This window comes from Mobula birostris, chromosome 30, assembly GCF_030028105.1.
Source record: "Mobula birostris isolate sMobBir1 chromosome 30, sMobBir1.hap1, whole genome shotgun sequence".
NCBI lineage: Eukaryota > Metazoa > Chordata > Chondrichthyes > Myliobatiformes > Myliobatidae > Mobula > Mobula birostris.
The window spans coordinates 16,158,473-16,179,586 of record NC_092399.1 but is presented as its reverse complement, the minus strand read 5'-3'; the positions used below and the strand labels follow the sequence as shown (position 1 = coordinate 16,179,586).

Genomic DNA, 21,114 nt, shown 5'->3' with positions numbered 1-21,114 from the left:
AGGGGTGACCTCATTGAAACCTATTGAATGGTGAAAGGCCTTGATAGAGTGGATGTGATGTTTTCTATGGTAGGAGAGTCTAAGACTAGAGGACACAGCCTCAGAATAGAGGGCGGCGTCCTTTTAGAACAGAAAGAGCACCAATCTCTTTAGCCAGAGAATGGTGAATCTGTGGGGGCCAAGTTTTCTTTTTTTGTGCATATTTAAGGCAGAGGTTGATAGTTTCTTGACTGGTCAGGGCAGGGGTCCCCAACCTTGCCGACTGGCCGACTGGGGTGGGGGGGGGGGGGGGTAGAATAGGGTTGCCAACTTTCTCACTCCCAAGGGACAAGAGTAGCAGTCAAATACGGGACACTTGTGTTTACCCCAAGAAAGACTACCATGACCATGAAGCCTTGCGCGGGCACCTGTGTGCACACGCATGACTTGTGCATGTGTGTATGTGCCGATTTTTTTCTACAAATTGTTTTTGGTGATTCTGTTCAGTGAAACTACACTGTACATACATTATTTCTACTTTATATAGACTGTATTTATCATATCATTCCTGCTTTTACTATATGTTAGTGTTATTTTAGGTTTTGTGTGTTATTTGGTATGATTTGGTAGTTTTTCTTTTAAGGTCTGGGAACGCTCAAAAATTTTTCCCATATAAATTAATGGTAATTGCTTCTTCGCTTTATGCCATTTCGGCATGGAAGGTTTCATAGGAACGCTCTACCTTAGTGGAGGAAATACAGAACAAGGGCGGTCCCGTATGGGACAAACCAATTTAGCCCAATATACTGGATGTCCCGGCTAATATGGGATGGTTGGCAACCTTGGGGGGGGGCGGGGTGGAGATCACGACCGGAATATAGGTGATAAGTCAATTATAAGTGGCTAATACACAATTTCATTTCTAAAAGGATTTATCTAACGAATTTAATATTAAACACACCGCATATTTTCCTCGCATGAATATAGGGATAAGTCAATTATAAGTCACTTTTAAGTCAATAGCATCATAATATTTTAAGTAACATTTGGATATTAAACAGCGCATATTTTCCTCGTATGAACATATGAAATCATTGCAACACACCAATATTGCTGAATCAGTGGGAGCTCTGGGCTTGTTTCCCTGCAACAAGACGGTCCCATCGAGGGGTGATGGGAGACAGCAATACTCGAAGGGGTGTCCTTATGTCCAGTCTATTCTGCAATTTAGTTTTCGTTGCATTCATTGCAGAAAACCCCGCTTCGCAGAGAGATGTTGGAAATGGAAGCAACGTTTTCAGTGCTTTCGTGGCTATCTCAGGATATTTAGCCTTGACTTTGATCCAGAATGTCAGCAGAGATGTTATGTCAAACATACTTTTCAGCCCATCATTTGCAAGCTAGAGGAGTTGATCTTCTTCCCACGCTGACATGGATAACGCGTGCGTAATGACCTCGCGTGCATTCAAGTTCAACAGTGGGCCTGACAGGGAATGAAGAAAGGTGCAGCTGACTCATATCGTCAAATCATATCATTTCCTTGTGGCCCAGTGGTTGGGGACCACTGGATCAGGGCATTTTGGTGGCCGGGGGGGGGGGGGGGGGGAGAAGAGGGGGGGGAAGAAAGAGGAGGAAAAAGGTAGGAGATGGGGCTGAGGGGAAAATTGGATTAGCCATGATGAAATGGAGCAAACCCAATGGGCCAAATGGCTCCTATATCTTTTGGTATTATGGACCAAGCCCCGAGGTTCTGGTAGGATCTATAGTTTATAGGAAAGCCAGAGATTGATCGGGGCTTGCAAAAATCTCTATCCTCTTTAGCCACAAGCAAAGTCCTCGAGAATGGCAGAATAACCAATTATGTTCCAGCTTGAAAGTACAATAGAGACAAATCAGAAAAATATAGGCTGGTAAGTCCTCCATCAATGAAGATCAATTCATGGATTGGTGGGGGGGGGGGGGGTTGAAAGAAGAGAATTGAGTATCTTAAACCCAAGACTTTTTTTGAGAAGGGCAAGGGATGCTTTATACATTGACTTTAGGGAAGCTTTCAATAAGATCCCTTGCGAAAAACAAATACAGAAGCACACAAGAATCATGAAGACTTCTTAGATTGAATCCCAGGGATTTTTTGTTTGTGATTTATACAAATGATTTGAATGAAAAGGTGGGTGGCTGATTAGCAAATTTGCAGATGAGCCAAAAATTGGGAGTTGTGGATAGCGAGGAATGTTAACTATGCAGAGAGTGGTGAGTGCGTGGAATGAGCTGCCGGCAGCAGTGAAGGCAGAAATGATAGGGTCTTTTAAGAGACTCCTGAATGAAAAATAGAGGGCTATCGGAAAGCCTCGGTAATTCTAAGGTAAGGACAAGTTTGGCACAGCTTTGTGGGCCAAAGGGCCTGTATTGCACTGTAGGTTTTCTATGTTTCTAAGGATTCAACAGGATACAGAGCAGTAGAAACTAGAGCTTAGAAGCAGATTCTTGAGTTTAAAACAGACAAATTGCTGCAAAAAGCATGAGGAATTTATACTGCAAATGGCACAAGGACCCTGGGGAGTACTAATGACAGAGGGTCTAGGGATGCAAATTCACTGCTCCCTTAATAGTGGCCATACAAGTAAACAGGATAGTAAAGAACACACAAGACATGCCTGCCTTTGACTGGTTGTGGCATTGAGTAAAAAAAAACAGGGAAGTCATGTTGCGTCTGCATAAAATTTTGAATTGGTCTCATTTGGAGAATTGTGCAGTTCTGATCATTACAGGAAAGATGTGGAAGGTTTGGAGAGGTTGCTCAAGTGATTCACTTGGCTTTGCCTGGATTAGAGAATACTAGCCACTTTCCCTGAAGCCTCGAGGCAGAGGAGCATCCCAACAGAGGTACATTAACACCAAGAGGTGCGAAAGTTAGAGAAAAGGCCCTGAATAAATTTAACTGAAAGGAAATCTTTACTTCTCTCAATTGACTTTATATTAAATTTGAAGAACTAAAATGACAAGGGAGTGGAATTAAGTGAATAAGTCTTTTAACAGAACTAAGAGTTTCTCATTAAAATTAATACGATTAAATCAAGATTAAGAAAGCAAGAATAATTTCTTACAAAAAGCTTATGTACTTTGATTTCTACAAACAATTTACCTTGGTAGTATAAAAATTCTTAACCATAAACATTCAAATACCTAGTCAAAATATCTGGTTTTAAAAATTCTTAAGATGAATGTGAAGAATAGCAAGCACAATTGGCAGGAAAGAGGGAGGAAATGAAGCAGTTTCCTATAATATTTAATTGTAAAAGATTTCCAGAATTATAGGTAAGTGTATAATCTGATGACTGATAATAGGAATTAGAAGGGTCAGTCAAAAATATTGTAGCATGTTTTACAAAATTTTTCTCCTCCTTCCCCCTCCCCCCATTGACAGACAACTTAGGTTGTAAATACAGGTTACCAATAAACATGGTCACTGCAACTCAAGTCTATTTTCATGGTTACATTTCCCTTTCTCTTTTGGATACAACTTTAAGTTCTCCAGGTAATTAATTATTTTTGTGATGCTCTTGCCTGCAAGTTTTGTATTTAGAACTTGTTCATATTCTTCCCGGATCTTGCTTTCATGGTCTTTAAGGAGACGCTCACAGATTATCCCAACCTGCCGTAATGTGAATAAAGGCTGATCTTTCTTTGATAATGTACCTATGAAAGAAACAATGGTCAGACAATAGGTATGGAGCCAAAAGTCATTTAATAGCCACGACTCTATTAAACACAAAACCTATCACACGACTCCACTTGGTACATCCACCCAGTAGCTTAACAGCTTTAGGTCTATCATTCACTGAACACGTACTCATTAATCTGAAACACCAGGAACCGCTTACTTATTTCCATGGGGAATCTTATCAAAACACAAGATAGGTAGCCTCATTCACAAACTAAGGCACGGTATCCATGGAAACTAGCTGCACAGAATCGGAATTGGCTTGCCACAGAAGACAGCAGTAGTAGTAGTCGTAGAAGATGGAGCATACTCTGCCTGCAGGTGGTGTTCTGCAGGGACCTGTGCTGGGACCCCTTTGCTCTTTGTGATTTGTATAAATGACTTTCAGGGAGTGAAAAGGTGTGTTACTAAGTTTATAGATAACATGTTCAGAATAGTATGGAAGGTTGTCACAGGTTACAATGGGATACAGACTCAAGCAGAGAAATGGTGGATGAAGTTCAATAATAGAGTGTAAGGAAGTGCAAGTTTGGAAGAATGGAACTTGAGGGTGACATACAAGGTTAATTGTAGGATTCTTAACAGTGTGGAGGAACAGAGGGATATCAGGGCCCAAGTCCATAGATTCCTCAAGGTTGCCACACAAGTTTACAGGGTGCTTGGTGTGCTTTAGTTAGGGGATTGAGTTCAAATGCCATGTGGTTGTGCTGTAGCTCTACACAACTCTGGCCGTAGCACACTTGAAAAGTATCATGTTCAGTTTTGGAAGCTTTAAGGGGTGCAGAAGAGATTTAACAACATGGTGTCTGGATTTGCTGCAAAGATGCTGTCTAAGGAGGTGACTTGATAAGAGGTATGATTGAGGGGAAATGAGTGGACAGCCAGCAACTTTTCCCCCATAGTGACAATGGCCAATACTGGAAGTCTTCCATTTCAAGAGTACAGGGAAGTGAAGGCAGTCAGGTTATTTTCTCTTCCCCCTCCCCCCAACCCATCACAGAGCATGGTATGTGCCTGGAACACACTGAGGGTGGTGGGAGAGGCTAAAACAATAGGGGGCATTTAAGAAACACTTATGGATGCAAGTAAAATGGAAGATTATGGGCTATGTAGGAGTAAAGAGTTAGATTGACTGTGGAAAAGGTTTATAATAGGTCAGCCCATATAATTCTGCACTGTTCTATTTTGTCATAAACCAGAGGCTTAGTGGGAAGCAGATCAAGTGATTCTTTGACTAAAGTGGACTAAAAATATACTGAAGATTAAAATATTTTGGAAATCTCACTTACCCGGTGAAGTCGGGGCATTTAGTAATAAACTGTTAGATGATCCCTCAGCAGAACAGCTCGTCTCACTTTGATTAAAACTTCCTTCCAACTGTCGCCTCCATTGGAAACGGCTATATTCTTGTTTGATGTTCTGAAATATTTGTTCTGTAATTTTAATAGGAAAGTGAAAATAAGTAAAAATTAGCAATATAACATGTCACAAGGTCAAGTTTTTTAAAAATCTAATAATAAACGCCACATCTTTACGGAATGTAGACTGTGCATTTCAAAAGGTAAACAACCACGTCCTTTCAGTAGTATATTAAAACATAACAATGACAAACCCTAAACAAGTGTCCTAGACATTCAGTTTGAATTGTGAAATGAGGGCTCAAATTGACTCACAGCAGTTGAGATTTTTTTTAAAAATATAAATAAGCCTTTAGTAACACACATCAAAGTTGCTGGTGAACGCAGCAGGCCAGGCAGCATCTGTAGGAAGAGGGGCAGTCGACGTTTCAGGCCGAGACCCTTCGTCAGGACTAACTGAAGGAAGAGTGAGTAAGGGATTTGAAAGTTGGAGGGGGAGGGGGAGATCCAAAATGAAAGGAGAAGACAGGAGGGGGAGGGATGGAGCCAAGAGCTGGACAGGTGATTGGCAAAAGGGGATACGAGAGGATCATGGGACAGGAGGTCCAAGAAGAAAGACAAGGGGGGGGGGGACCCAGAGGATGGACAAGAGGTATATTCAGAGGGAGAAAAAGGAGAGTGGGAGAAAGAATGTGTGCATAAAAATAAGTAACAGGTGGGGTACGAGGGGGAGGTGGGGCCTTAGTGGAAGTTAGAGAAGTTGATGTTCATGCCATCAGGTTGGAGGCTACCCAGAGGGAATATAAGGTGTTGTTCCTCCAACCTGAGTGTGGCTTCATCTATACAGTGGAGGAGGCCGTGGATGGACATGTCAGAATGGGAATGGGATGTGGAATTAAAATGCGTGGCCACTGGGAGATCCTGCTTTCTCTGGCGGACAGAGCGTAGATGTTCAGCAAAGCGGTCTCCCAGTCTGCGTCGGGTCTCGCCAATATATAAGAGGCACCGGACGCAGTATATCACCCCAGTCGACTCACAGGTGAAGTGTTGCCTCACCTGGAAGGACTGTTTGGGGCCCTGAATGGTGGTAAGGGAGGAAGTGTAAGGGCATGTGTAGCACTTGTTCCGCTTACACGGATAAGTGCCAGGAGGGAGATCAGTGGGGAGGGATGGAGGGGACGAATGGACAAGGGAGTTGCGTAGGGAGCGATCCCTGCGGAATGCGGGGGGGGGGGGGGAGGGAGGGAAAGATGTGCTTAGTGGTGGGATCCCGTTAGAGGTGGCAGAAGTTACGGAGAATAATATGTTGGACCCGGAGGCTGGTGGGGTGGTAGGTGAGGACCAGGGGAACCCTATTCCTAGTGGGGTGGCAGAAGGATGGAGTGAGAGCAGATGTACGTGAAATGGGGGAGATGCGTTTAAGAGCAGAGTTGATAGTGGAGGAAGGGAAGCCCCTTTCTTTAAAAAAGGAAGACATCTCCCTCGTCCTAGAATGAAAAGCCTCATCCTGAGAGCAGATGCGGTGGAGACGGAGGAATTGCGAGAAGGGGATGGTGTTTTTGCAAGAGACAGGGTGAGAAGAGGAATAGTCCAGATAGCTGTGAGAGTCAGTAGGCTTATAGTAGACATCAGTGGATAAGCTGTCTCCAGAGACAGAGACAGAAAGATCTAGAAAGGGGAGGGAGGTGTCGGAAATGGACCAGGTAAACTTGAGGGCAGGGTGAAAGTTGGAGGCAAAGTTAATAAAGTCAACGAGTTCTGCATGCGTGCAGGAAGCAGCGCCAATGCAGTCGTCGATGTAGCGAAGGAAAAGTGGGGGACAGATACCAGAATAGGCACGGAACATAGATTGTTCCACAAACCCAACAAAAAGGCAGACATAGCTAGGACCCATACGGGTGCCCATAGCTACACCTTTAGTTTGGAGGAAGTGGGAGGAGCCAAAGGAGAAATTATTAAGAGTAAGGACTAATTCCGCTAGACGGAGCAGAGTGGTGGTAGAGGGGAACTGATTAGGTCTGGAATCCAAAAAGAAGCGTAGAGCTTTGAGACATTCCTGATGGGGGATGGAAGTATATAGGGACTGGACATCCATGGTGAAAATAAAGCGGTGGGGGCCAGGAACTTAAAATCATCGAAAAGTTTAAGAACGTGAGAAGTGTCACGAACATAGGTCAGAAGGGATTGAACAAAGGGTGATAAAACCGTGTCGAGGTATGCAGAAACGAGTTCGGTGGGGCAGGAGCAAGCTGAGACAATAGGTCGGCCAGGACAGGCAGGTTTGTGGATCTTGGGTAGGAGGTAGAAACGGGAAGTGTGGGGTGTGGAAACTATAAGGTTGGTAGCAGTGGATGGGAGATCCCCAGAGCAGATAAAGTCGGTGATGGTATGGGAGACAATGGACTGGTGCTCCTTAGTGGGGTCACGATCGAGGGGTAAATAAGAGGAGGTATCCGCGAGTTGTCGCTATGCCTCGGCAAGGTAGAGGTCAGTACGCCAGACTACAACAGCACCCCCCTTATCGGCGGGTTTAATAATAAGGTTAGGATTAGTGCGGAGGGAGTGGAGAGCAGAGCGTTCCGAAGGAGTGAGGTTGGAATGGGGACAAGGTGCGGTGAAGTCAAGACGGTTGATGTCCCGTCGGCAATTAGCGATAAAGAGATCCAGAGCAGGCAGAAGACCAGAGCCGTGTGTCCATGAAGAAGAAGAGGGTTGAAGACAGGAGAAGGGGTCATCGGTGGGGGTGGAAGAGTTCTTGCCGAAGAAGTAGGCTCGGAGACGGCGGAAGAAAAGTTCCGCATCATGGCGAACACGGAACTCGCTGAGGTGTGGGCGAAGGGGGACAAACGTGAGGCCCTTACTGAGAACAGAGCGTTCTGCCTCCGACAGTTGAAGGTCGGAGGGAATGGTAAAGACCCGGCACGGATGAGAGCTGGGATCGGGGGGGGGGGAAAGAGGAGGGAGGCTGGGGGTGTCAGTGGAGAGGGGAGGGTTGCAGTGAGAGGAAGATGGAGCCTCTGAGTACCCAGGAGCTGACGGTGGGATCTGAGGGAGACGGAGCTGCAGTGGTGGTGGGGGAAGGGGGAAGGGGAGACGGGAGTCACAACAGCAGCACATAAAGACCCGGCCTGGAGTTCAAGGCTGGAGTCGCAGTTGGTGGTTGCGCAATCGCTTTGAAGGTGTCCATGGTCGTTGCTGGAGTCCGGGTTTTGAATATGCCCTGAGGTGTTGGAGCCGGCGAGATCAATGGCAGGGGCTGCAATCTGAAGTTCATGCCTGCTAGTTTCAGGGCCAGCAGGCTCTGGAGTCCGTAGATGTAGGATCTTGCGATCTTTGCCTAACATGACAGAGTCAAAAAAACGGTGATTGCAGGCGTGAATCCGACGGAGGATGAAATAACGGGTAGGACCATTACAGACGGCAAAGAAAGTGTCCGGAAGGTGTGGAAGGGTCTGGGATAGGGACACCAAGCCTTTAGTGTTGTCATGGAACACTGGATTGTCATGGAAATGCATCAATGCCCTTCCCATATCTGGCCTTAATAATAGGGTTTAGTTCAAAGGTTCGTTATCAAACTATTCAACTGTGAAATTTTTCCCCAGATAGTTATGAAACCAAGAAAGAACAGCAGCCCAATCATCAACCCCCAAATTCCTCCCCCCCCACCGCACATTAAAAACGAGAAAGATAGGGCGAGAAACATAATACACTTACAAGTCTACAGTCCAAGTCCACATTCAAAAATGCAAAAAACCTGGGCAACATTCTCCTCCATAGCAGAGCAATCTCAGTACCCCCCTCTCAATAGCAGAGCAACCCCCAGTGATTAAAAGGCAAGCAGCCAGTATTTCAATCTCCCTTGTCACTTGAATCAGCATAAATTGGAAGCTTTAATCGGTGAAATGGAGTCAAACATCGGCACACAGCCTGCTCACGAGATTCCTGCATGCTGCCTCTGCAACCCGGAAACTACAGAGTACTGAAACACCCAAACCATCTCCAAACTGCAAATAACAGGTTCCAACAACTCCAGAATCACATTCATGACAAAAAAAAACAAAATCTAAGTGAAATATGGTTGATGATCTATTCAGAAGATATCGACCAAAGGAGTGCTGCACACAGGCACCACCTTGACCAGAAATAGTTGCACTAGCAAATAAGTTAAAACTAAATAAAACCAGGTGGATCACCAGCATTGACCTTGGTACCAAGTCTGAATAACCTGTCCACCCTATGGATAAAAGTTCCTGCAAACATTTGAAGGCTGTTATCTAAACCAGGAGAACCAATTCAAAGAATAGTTCAGTTGTCCAGCATCTTCAGTGTTGCTTTAAAACCTGAAAGATGGGCAGCTCAAAACTGTGCATCCTCAAGATCCCATGGGCCTTCAGAAGTGTGACAATCCCAAACTGTATCATGTAGCATATGCCAATTTATGAGAAATTAATCACTCTGAAGGGGTGAGTGTGGGGGAGAAGGCCAAACCCAGTTCAACGAGTGCAAAAGGGCATGCCGGGGTAACACCAGGTATGACAAGTGAAACAAGCCCATACCAACACATCAACTCAGCATTTCTTGCCATGGCAGGCAGCTCCAAGAACATCCCATCCTCAACAATGACTAGAGAAATACAGAAAAAATGCAGAAGCAACCACATTTAGCCACATGTACAAGATAATCCACTCTTGGAATCCCCATAACAGAACTCCTATCTTCAGCCAATTTGATTCCATCTGGACTGAAACAGTTCAGAGCACTGATAAATTTAAAGGCATGGCACTTGCCCACATTACAGCTGTAATACTAATTACTTGTACTCCAGATTCCATAATCTTGTTACCAAAAGAGACAAATTTAATGGGGCTGCTTTCCCCCCAATTCCATTATGTGGAGCAATGCATACCAATAATCTGTTCTGTGGTTTGTGTTTAATGCGTCTGTTTTTCCACAACTACTCAGGTCTAAGTATTGGAAATCATTAAGCATCACAGAAAAATATGAATGGCAGGCAGCCTTGTACCCGACCATTGTCAGTACCTATCAATAACCTTTCCATAAATAGATATTTTGTCAGTATAGCTCTAACAAAAAAAACACTTAATATCCAGGACAAGGAGTTTGCTGAAATGGCACTCCATCATCAGATTGATTGCCATGTGACCAGCACACAAAATCCATGACATCTATCAAGGACAAAGGCAATAAATATACAGGTACATCACTAGCCCAATCCATATACCACTAACTTGGAGTTAAATCTTCAGACTCTAACCAACTACGTGGAAGCACTCTTGAAAGGCATGCATTTCCCAAATATTGTTCATTGAGGCCTGTCCATTCTTCAACATCCCAATCATGAATTTTAACACTTTGCACAAGTTATCAAACATTAGTCCCTGCCATTAAGGACTTACAAATATTTCACTCTGCTACTAAGCATGCCGTTCTTGATTTTGAACTTTTATTCCCAATTTCTATCAGCTCTGCCCTTTTCAACAGCCTCTGCTTCAGCTTGTAATTAAAACTTATGTTGTTTCCTCACTAACTCAACACCAGCAAACAGACCAGGTCAAACTTGTTCAGGCAACCCAATCAACATTTCGGGTTCCTGGGGAAACACTACATTAATTTCTATGTAGAGTGTTTACATACACTTTTTAAACAAAGATTTAAAACCCAATGTCCTAATTTAACATTAATAGAAATTTGGCCATCCTCAGTTTTACTCTTGTTGGTATCAGAACAATACTCAACTACATGCAAAGGCAGGGACTTATTAACTCATGTCACATCTTCCTACTAGACATCTAGAAAGCATCTCTTCTTCTTAGCTCATTTTTTTTTCATGTTTGATGTGATTGAATAGAACTTAAACTGCTTTGCACCACCAAATTTGCTTCCGCATTTTTAGCTGTCAGCAAATGTTCCTGAATTTGGTTTAATTAAACAAAACGTTTGCATTAGATTATCACTGATAGTCATACTAACAGTGCCTTGAAAATGTATTCAGCCTCTAATCCTTTGTTCATATAAATGTGTTACAACCAGGGATTCTGATCAATTTAACTGAGAATTTAATTTGGGACTCACATGCTGCTCCCCCACAGCAGAGTCCAAAACAAGGAAAATTGAAAAACCTCAAAAACTGTATCATTTTTTAATGCATGCGTTACTAAGTGACAATAAATGAGGACTGCGTGTCCTCATAATCTAATCTAATACTAAAATGTCAGCAGCTCAAAAGTATTCAACCCCCCTTGCTTGGTACTTAGTTGAACCACCTGTTCCAGTTATTCAGCCAGAATTTTTTGGGCAAGCCTCTATTAGCGTTGCATGTGATGGAGAGCCTTGCTAAATTGCTCAAGCTTTACCAGGTTAGTTGGGGACAGGCAGTGAATAGTAATCTTGAGGTTTTGCCAGAGATGGTCGATCAGATTAAGGTCAGGAATGACTGCATCACTCAAGGACATCAATTTTCTCCATTGGAAGCCACTCCATGGTTGCTCCAGCTTGCTTTAGGTAATTGTCCTGCTGAAAGACTATCATTCTCAGTTTAAGCTTTCCAGCAAAGACTAGCAGGTTTTTACCCAGGATCTCTATTTAGCAGCATTCATCCTCCCACTGGTCCTGACCAGATTTGCAGTCCCTACTGCTGAAAAATATCCCCATAGCATGATGCTACCTCCACCATACTAGGGATGCCATTACCTGGCTGATGCAGTTTTAGATTTTTCCACATGTACCAGTAAAAGCATATCTTTGCCCATAAAGACTTTTCAAAGCGTCATTTAGAAAATATTGTAAAGATATGGAAGGTGGTCTTGTGGTTTGATGAAACTAAAGACTCAACATTAAGTGTAAATCTAGTTTGTCTCATCTTTACACAGGAGTGGTAGGTGCCTGCAATCCTTAACTGTTATAGATATGATAGTGGCATTTAAGAGGAATACATGAAAGAATGGAGGGACATAGATGAGTGGATTCTAGTTTTATTGGTCCACTGGTTGATCAAGGCAGCAGCTTAGTGGAACAATTCCTATAGAAAAAAAACTAAGAAAATTGTCAGAATCCCCTTTGCTAATCCCCATGCCATTTAATTGGGGCAGACAACTGTTGCTGAACAGGTTATAACTAGTGTCAGTCATGTGCACTTGAGTGGCATTTAAAACACTAAATGGCGCTTAGAGAGAACAGTTTAAAATTATGCTGGTTGTGTTCAATCAGCAAGCAAGACAATTCCAAACTGTTTTGCTCAATGTGGTTTCAAGCACTGAGGCTTAGAAATGCCAGGAGTGAAAATGAAACAATTTCACTACTTCAACAAGTTGGGAACAGCAAAGAATTAAGGTTTCAACAATCTTGAATGTTACAATGAAAAAGGTTTGGAGGATGCAATCATCGATAGCATTGTATTAAAGCAGTCCATTGTCTGCACTGATTTAGTTGATTGCATTCACTATATGCATTCCTCCATTGAAAACTATTAGGAGCTACAGTTTTATAGCACTTGTTCTCTACTTCATTTAAATACTTCACTACTCAGTCTTTTTTTAAAAATACTCTATTTCCATGAAATTTCAGCAAATTGGGGTAGCCACTTGATTGGGCCAAAATGTACTGTTCCCAATTAACTGGAATTTACTGTATATACAGACAGATGGGATGAGTTTCACTGGTTGTTACAGACATTATGGGCCAAAGGGCCTGCTACTGTGCTCTGATTTTTGACATTCAGCATGAAGAATGCACTTCTCTCATTTACAGGATGTGGGCAAGTCTACATTTTGCAGAATGGTATATACTGCAGCTACCGTAGTTACAGTACTATGTTCAATACTGAAAGCAGGCATGATATTTAGGTCCCTTACTTCTTTATTCCCAATTTATCCTTTTCTGAGGGAGACACCCAAAAACCTCGGTGAATTTTCCTTGCAACACTTCATGATAATTGGATATATAAACAATCTCATTTCATAACAGCACTGATAAATTACTGATATGAGAAAAGGAGGAGCTCCATGAAAAGGCAGACAAAATTGACTGAAATAACCAAAACAACTGGTAACATATGGTCTTGTAACAAACTTTTTAAAAAAGCACTGCAGGACTTACCTAATACTTTTTAAAAAGGGCCGATTACATACAGTGGCATGCAAAAATTCGGGCACCTCCGTCAAAATTTCTGTTACTGTGAATAGTTGAGTAGAAGATGAACTGATCTCCAAAAGTCATAAAATTAAAGATGACACATTCTTTTCAACATTTTAAGCAAGATTAGTGTATTATTTTTGTTTTGTACAATTTTAGAGTGGAAAAAAAAAGGAAAGGAGCACCATGCAAAAGTTTGGGCACCCCAAGAGATTTGAGCTGTCAGATAACTTTCACCAAGCTCTCAGACCTTAGCTTGTTAGGGCTATGGCTTGTTCACAATCATCGTTAGGAAAGGCCAGGTGATACAAAATTTCAAAGCTTTATAAATACCCTCACCCCTCAAACCTTGTCCCAACAACCAGCAGCCATTGGCTCCTCTTAGCAGCTGCCGAGCACTCTGAAAATTAAAATAAATGATGCCCAGAAAGCAGGAGAAGGCTATAAGATAGCAAAGCGTTTTCACGTAGCCATTTCCTCAGTTCGTAATGTAATTAAGAAATGGCAGTTAACAGGAATGGTGGAGGTCAAGTTGAGGTCTGGAAGACCAAGAAAACTTTCGGAGAAAACTGCTCATAGGATTGCTAGAAAGGCAAATCAAAACTCCTGCTTGACTGCAAAGGATCTTCAGGAAGATTTAGCAGACTTTGGAGTGGTGGTGCACTGTCCTACTGTGCATGCAGGGTGCCCAAACATTTGCTTCAGGCCCTTTGCCCTTTTTGTTATTTTGAAACTGTAAAAGATGGAAATAAAAAAGTAATCTTGCTTAAAATATTAAAGAAATGTGTCATCTTTAATTTTATGCCTTTTGGAAATCAGGTCATCTTTTACTCGCTTCGCTATTCACAGTAATAGAAATTTTGACCAGGGGTGCCCAAACTTTTGATGCCACTGTAGTTTCTCTTTAAGACAATACTCAAACTCAATGAATGCAAAAGAAGTAGTGGTACAAGAAAATATTTCATACAAAGTATAGCAATTATGAAGAACTTCCACAAGCAACTTTGTATTTTCCAACCGATTTCTCAAATACATTGGAATCTTCAGGGAAAAAAAAAGTATTCATTAAGGTGAAATCTGGAGTGTTTCTAGTTTGTTACAAGGCCATTATGTTGATGGTTTTAGTTTTAAATCTACCAGAACTTCAGACATCAATTCAGTACACAAGACCAGACTGCCTTCATTTTTCTTGAAGATAGTTCTTCATTTTCATTACAAATTAACTGTTTAACATACTGATAGAATCTGAACATGTTTTAAACTTAAAAGTTGGCATATTAGTGTCGATTAAGCAACATATGGATGAAAACCCTACATTTACTCAGATCTCTAAAGCAATGAAGATCCAGCTTTAGCAAATATAGTGGATTCTGGTTAATTGGGGCACATCGGCAGCAGTACATGTTTCCCCATGTTTGATGAAGGGTCTCAGCTGCTTACCCTTTCATAGATGCTGCCTGGCTTGCTGAGTTCCTCCAGCATTTTGTGTGTTGCTAGCAAATTAAGTATTTAAATGAAATACAGAACAAATTAGAACACCACCAATACTACTGCAATATAAGACTATTAGATCCTAATAGCTATCGAAGGAATTCCTCCAGTGAATGCTGCCATGGTCTGTTGATTGAAAATGAACAAAATCAGCAGACACCTAGTGCAGATAGTGCCTTCATACAACTTTTGACAATTGCATCCTGCAAATCTTCAGTTTCTTTGTAATATTCAAGACTATTGTCAATACCTTCTTTGTAGTTCTTAACTTGTAGTAAAATAGTTTCACTTTCACTTCTGGCATCTCCAAGCCTGAATGCTTGAAATCGCATTGAGAAAGACAGTACTAAGCTGTCCTATATCTTGCCAACTAACAGCAACAAAAATCATTGCTTTTTGAACACACAACTATTTTAAAAAACTGTTTACTTAACACAACACTATTTAGAAACCTTTCAGCAACAATCTCCTGTCCAAATTAAATGGCATGGTGTCCCAATTAATGAAGGGAAATCTAGCTTTTCTCTCAATTAGTTTTTGTCCTTTAAAAGTTGGACCAAATAAGTAGCTGCCCTGATTAATCGATGACCCAATTAACCAGAATCCACTATTTGATCATTTCAAGTGTTCAGAATTATTCAGAAATTATGAATATAAATTGGTTTATCATTGTCATTAAGTACCAAGTTACATTGAAAAAAACTGTCTTGCATACCACCCACACATATCAATTACCATAATGCATCGAGGTACAAAGGAAAACAATAAGAGTGCAGGCTAGTATTACAGCCAAAGTACAGTGCAGGCATACAATACAGTGGAAGGTCATATCAAAATAGATTCGCAAACAACAGGAATTCTGCAGATGCTGAAAATTCAAGCAACACACATCAAAGTTGCTGGTGAACGCAGCAGGCCAGGCAGCATCTCTAGGAAGAGGTACAGTCGACGTTTCAGGCCGAGACCCTTCGTCAGGACAGAGTCTCGGCCTGAAACGTCGACTGTACCTCTTCCTAGAGATGCTGCCTGGCCTGCTGCGTTCACCAGCAACTTTGATGAGTGTTGCATCAAAATAGATTGTAAGGTCAAGAGTCCATCTTTTCATTCTAGGAAGCATTCAATAGTTTACCAGCAGGATAGAAGCTGCCCTTAAGCCTGGTGGCACGTGCTTTCAGGCTTCTGCATCTTCTGCCCATTTTTGGGAAGGGGAAGAAAAAAAAATGATCAGGTGGGTGGGAACTTTGACTATACTGTTATCTTTACCAGTATAGATAGACTAGAATGGAGGCTGGTTTCCATGATGTTTAAGCTGCATTCACCATATCAAGCCATGATGCATCCAGACAGGATGCCTTCTGTGGTGCATATAAGTGTACATGCAAAATTTCCTTAGTCCATTGAGGAAGTAGTGTAGATATCTTGAAGCAAGGCTACATAACTGAACTCAGTGACAGGCCAAAAAACAATGTTTGAGACATGCCATCACAATGGAATAAGTACATAATTATGAGACTTTACTCTAAACAGAAAAACCAAAACCATTCAGTCCCACCTTCCTCCTCCTATCAAAAGCCTACAAGTTGGTAAGACAGCTTACTGAGTTTGAGACTAAGATCTTAAGCAATGGTAATAATTTGCATTTAAAGCTATAAATGCTTGAAGTGATTTACTGGACACCACTAAAATATAGCTTAGAGAATATTCCATCCAGGAAAATTAATCTAAGATACAGGAACATTTAAGCCCAGCATAAATTCATAACACAATCAATTACAAAGTTGAAACAAGTCACAGGGCACATAAGAAACAGAACATACCACAAAACAGTTTATGTTAATAATGAAAAGAATAAGCACTTAAACTGTCAATTCTGAGACAACTAGATTAACAGAAAGCACTGTCTTTTGTTAGCTGTAATGAGTTGTGAGAGATCAGCTTCAAAGCAAAGCAAACATAGATCAGAAGTCTGACATTACAGAACAAAATACAAGAAACAAACTAAAGTGGACACCAAAACTGCAGGGCTAAAATGTATAATAAACCAATGTCAAATTATGACAAGCACTCAGATTACATTAATCAGGAAAGAACACCCAGAACAATACCAATAAACCAAGCTTCCACGGCAGTAGACCAACCAATGTCATTTAAAAATAAAAGAATGCTCAAGAAGGAATGCTAGTTTTAGGCACCTCCCATCAACTACTTCTCAGGCTGGTAATACCTCTAATTTCTTAAGTATGGTGACTAAACTGACTGCTCAGCCAATGCCAATCATGTGAGCATACAGCATTTGGCCATTCCCACAAAGTTTACTGTTATTCACCTCAAATCTGTTTCCAATACCCCTATAGCATTAAAAAAGGAGAGATCAATCATGAAACCCTGCTGAGTTTAAATGTAAAAGTTGCATTGCATTTATTAAAGTGTTTGTTAATCAAAGCACACCAATTAAGCCAATATCCATTTGGATCCAAGCATGCTTGCTATGCAAATTCACCAAACACATGCATCTGCAGAAACGTCTATAATGCTTTAAGAAACAGGTTTCACTCAATGTACCAGCAAATAAATGTAGATAAACTTTTTAACACCTATTCTGCCTTTCAATAACATAGCTAGTCATTTGCATCAGAACCAATTTCTGCACTAACTCCATATAGTTAGATTCCCTTTAATGCCTAAAAATCAGTCTCCAATACTCAGCAACTGAATGTTCAGATTCCTTGAGCACAGATTGCCTGAGGTTCACCACTCCATGTAATTTTTTTCCCCCTGAATGACTGACCCATTTTGAGACTGACCCCCAGTCTGGACATGCATGCCTGAAGAAACAACTTTCCACTCTCCCAATCTCTGCTGAAAACCTGAAAGGGTCAATGAATTCATCTTATAAACACCAGAAATTTAGAACTAGTCTGATTAAACCATTCCCCTGACAGAAAACCCAAAACATCCAGTAATCAAAATAATCCTTTGGTAGACTTTTAGCAAGTACTATTATCCAGTTCGGGAGATTAGACCTATTCATAACACTGCAAATAAAGTCTCACCAAGGTCCTACAAATCGAAAGCAAGACATTTCTACTGCACCAGTAGTTTTGAAATAATCACTTACGCCTTAACTACTTGCTAAATCTGCATGTTCCATTTCAGTGATTTCCATTCAATGAACTCAGGTCCCTGTGAACACCCAATACCTTTCAGTATCTCTGCTTTAACTGCATTTCTAATTTTTAAACTACAAGTAGGTCATCTCAATTTTCCACACATGCCGTCTGGTATGGTCCTGCCCATTCAGACACTAATCGTATTCCCCCAGAAGCCCTACTGCAGCCTCTTCAGAGTCCATACTGCCATCTAGCTTTGTGTAATCAGCAAATAGCTCATCTCAAAACAAAAACAATTTTTTCGATGATTGAAATCCACGTTTCAGATTAACTACGCGGAAAGACAGGTTGCTCCCCAGGTTAAAAAACTAAAAGCTCAATTTAAAATTCAAAGCACATATTATAAACATTGCAAGACAATTCCATGCGAGCTCTTCCTGCCTTACAAATATTATGCCAGTACGTTGCAATAATTTTAAAAAGCTGCAACTGTTTTTGTGCACAACATGACGACACCCAGAACGGGCGATACAAACAGCAGCTGCCCCAAAGCTCTCACATTACTAGCAAGTTGCATATTAGAATACTGAGTTTATTCTCGTAAAAAGCCTGTGAGGTGTATGCAGAAGCGATCAAAGACGGCTCCCCTTACTAAACAAAAAAATGGCAGCCATTTCCGAGTGGGTGGCAGTGAAAATGAAACGATCAGCCGCATCGATTATATTCACACTCACAATTTATTTTTTTTTTATTTAAATGGGCGATTTAGAAATCCGGCTACAGCAAGAAGCGGAGTTGAAAAAGCAAGGCTGGATGTCTTGCCCAGGAGCTGCACAACCACCCCCACCCCTCCATCACCAAGCCGTCTATCAACCCGAACGCCGGCCCCGTGCTACCATTGTCTAGCTCCGCTACGCCGACTCCCCGTCCCCCGCCGCCCTTACCTGGGGTGAGTTTGTGCGCCGAGGAGCTCTCTCCGCCGAAGGCCGCCGCTTCTGTTTTCAGGTACTTCTGCGGTGAAGGTGTCCCGGCGCCCGGCCCCGTCAAAGGCATGCACCGCCTCCTCTTGGGCGACTGAGGGCTGAGCAGCGCGTCAAACTCGACGCTGCGCTTGAGTGTGGCCCCGCACGCCATGATCCGCCGACACCAACTCGCCTTGAACGCCCGGAGCTCCGCGACTGACTCGGACCAGACAAGGCGGAGGGAGGTGGTTGTAAGGTCCGACCGCTCCGGGGGCCCGCCCGATATCAAACAACAGAGAGAGGGGGCAAAATATAAATCTACTCCCAGGGCGCTGTTTGGCGAAAAGAGTTTCTTTGGAAAACGGAAGGTTAGTGGTTAGTGGGTAGCGGGGAGAGAGAGGGGTCGCCCTGTCGGTGTGGCGCGTCGTCCCCTCGCCCCAGCCGCTGGCAGCCCCGGCTCAGCTCAGCTCGGCTCCTCAGGCAGCAATGGCGTCTCCGGCCCGGCCTGACTATCCGCAACAGCCTCGCTTTCAGCGGCGGTGCTACGTCACAATCTGGACTGTGCCACCCTCCGCCCTGTCTCTGGGTACGGGTGGGGGGGTGCGGTCGTGAGGGGAACCCGTCAAAATACAGCGCTTGCTCCGTTATTCCTTACAAACCTTACTATTTATTTCCCATCCCCTTATCTTCCTCTTCAATATTCGTTTCGCTCCGATGAAGGTATGAGTGCTACGCGGAAGGCACTTATGCAGATGCCCCCCCCCCAATCATTTCCAGAGACGTATTAAAGAGACAGGCTGTGGGGAAGGCCTGCGCTGCCCGGGCTCGGTGTGAGAGTTGTCAGCTCCGTCAATCAGTCCAAAACTAATAATCTATTAGTTTGTAGTAAACGTGTGAAAGCGTCCCAGCCAAAGTAAGTTTGCAGGAGTTTTCAAAGCACACATCGCCTTTTAATGGAATGGGTTTCTTTTACTAAAACAACGGCGAGATGTTCTTTAAATGTTCTTGTTCTCCCAAAACAGTCACGCAAGCAACCATATAACCGCAGACTCCAACACTCTACCAAACGGTGCTGTTCAAATCCATCTTTATGATGTTATCCATCACGACTGTCCTAGAGTGGTACGGCAGGGGCAGGCCTTTCGGCCCAACTAGCCCATGCTGACCAGCGTTTAGCCCATAAGTTACATGAATGAGAAAGATGGGCCATAACCTCCTAAGTCTTTCCCATCCATGTACCTTTCCAACTGCCTTCAAAAATTATTGCACCTGTTTCAACCACTTCCTCTGGCAGCTGCTTCCACATACACACTGCCGTCATGAGCTCATCGCCCTTCAAAGTCCTATTAAAGTTTTCACTTCTCACTTTAAACCTGTACCCTCTGGTTCTTGTACCCACAACTGAAGGAAAAAGACTGAGAGCATTTACCCTTGACCACAACTAACCTTGCCACATTGCCAGCCAAGGTCTCTTAATGATAACCAACAATAGGAATTGTAGTTACTTATTTTCAAATATGATGGTACAGTAATATGCAAAAGTCTAAAGTACACACACTATATATACATATAGCTGGGGACCCTAAAACTTTTGCACAGTACTGTACTATCAATGTGGCTAGGAGCAAAAGATGGTGGGAATGGTAAGAGTAGAGCTCTTCAGGAGGGGTGTGGGACAGGTGGCAGAGAAGGAGTGCCAGGGGTGGGGGGTGGCACGGGTGCCGACACACTCAGCCCTGAGACACCTGGTAAGGTCATATGATTCCAAGCAATTGGCTAATTGATCATTACAGAATGTCACTCTGGTGTTTCCCGCTCTCTCTCCTCTTCCCCCTTTCCCAACCATGATTCCCCTCTCCCTGCCTCCTTTCCTATTCTCAGTCTACAATAGAGACCCACATCAGAATCAGGTTTATCATCGCTCACATATGTTACAAAATTTGTTTTTTTTTTTGCAGCAGCAGCAGCAGCAGTACAGTGCAATACATAAAATTACTACAGTACTATGCAAAGGTTCCTGGTATTTGCACATTGTTAAGGGCATATCCCTGTCACTTAAGGTTCAGTGCAAGACAGATCTGCTTTGTCATTTAACCTTTTGGTTGGCTGTATATTCATGGACCTATCCTTCAATACTGTAACAAAATGAGCATATTGTGAGTGTGTTTTGGAACAGACACCACTATTCAATATTCAAAGAGGTTAGGACATAGAATATAAAACAGTACAGCACAGAAACAGACCCTTTGGCCCACAATGTTGAGCCGAACCAGCTAAAAAGTAAATCAAACAATCTTCCCAAAAACTCATCCCTCCTACCTACACAATATCCATATCCCTCC

General features: G+C 42.6%; 1 protein-coding gene across 2 annotated transcripts in view; it reads right to left on the bottom strand.

Annotated features, from left to right (window-relative positions):
- The window catches only part of akirin1 (akirin 1), a 29,030-nt gene extending 9,731 nt beyond the window's left edge, over positions 1-19,299 (bottom strand). Inside the window, exons 1-4 of one of the 2 annotated variants that reach the window (XR_011883644.1) lie at positions 18,755-19,299; positions 4,990-5,133; positions 3,544-3,675; positions 1,085-1,462 (exon numbers count right to left, since the gene is read on the bottom strand). Coding sequence is in view for 1 of the 2 variants with exons in the window: in XM_072247294.1 (XP_072103395.1) it covers positions 3,544-3,675; positions 4,990-5,133; positions 18,755-18,944 (466 nt within the window). In the remaining variant the exon portion in view is untranslated. The remainder of the gene's footprint in view (positions 1-1,084; positions 1,463-3,543; positions 3,676-4,989; positions 5,134-18,754) is intronic. The other variant, XM_072247294.1, reaches the window with a different exon arrangement.
- Positions 19,300-21,114: the final 1,815 nt, after the last annotated feature.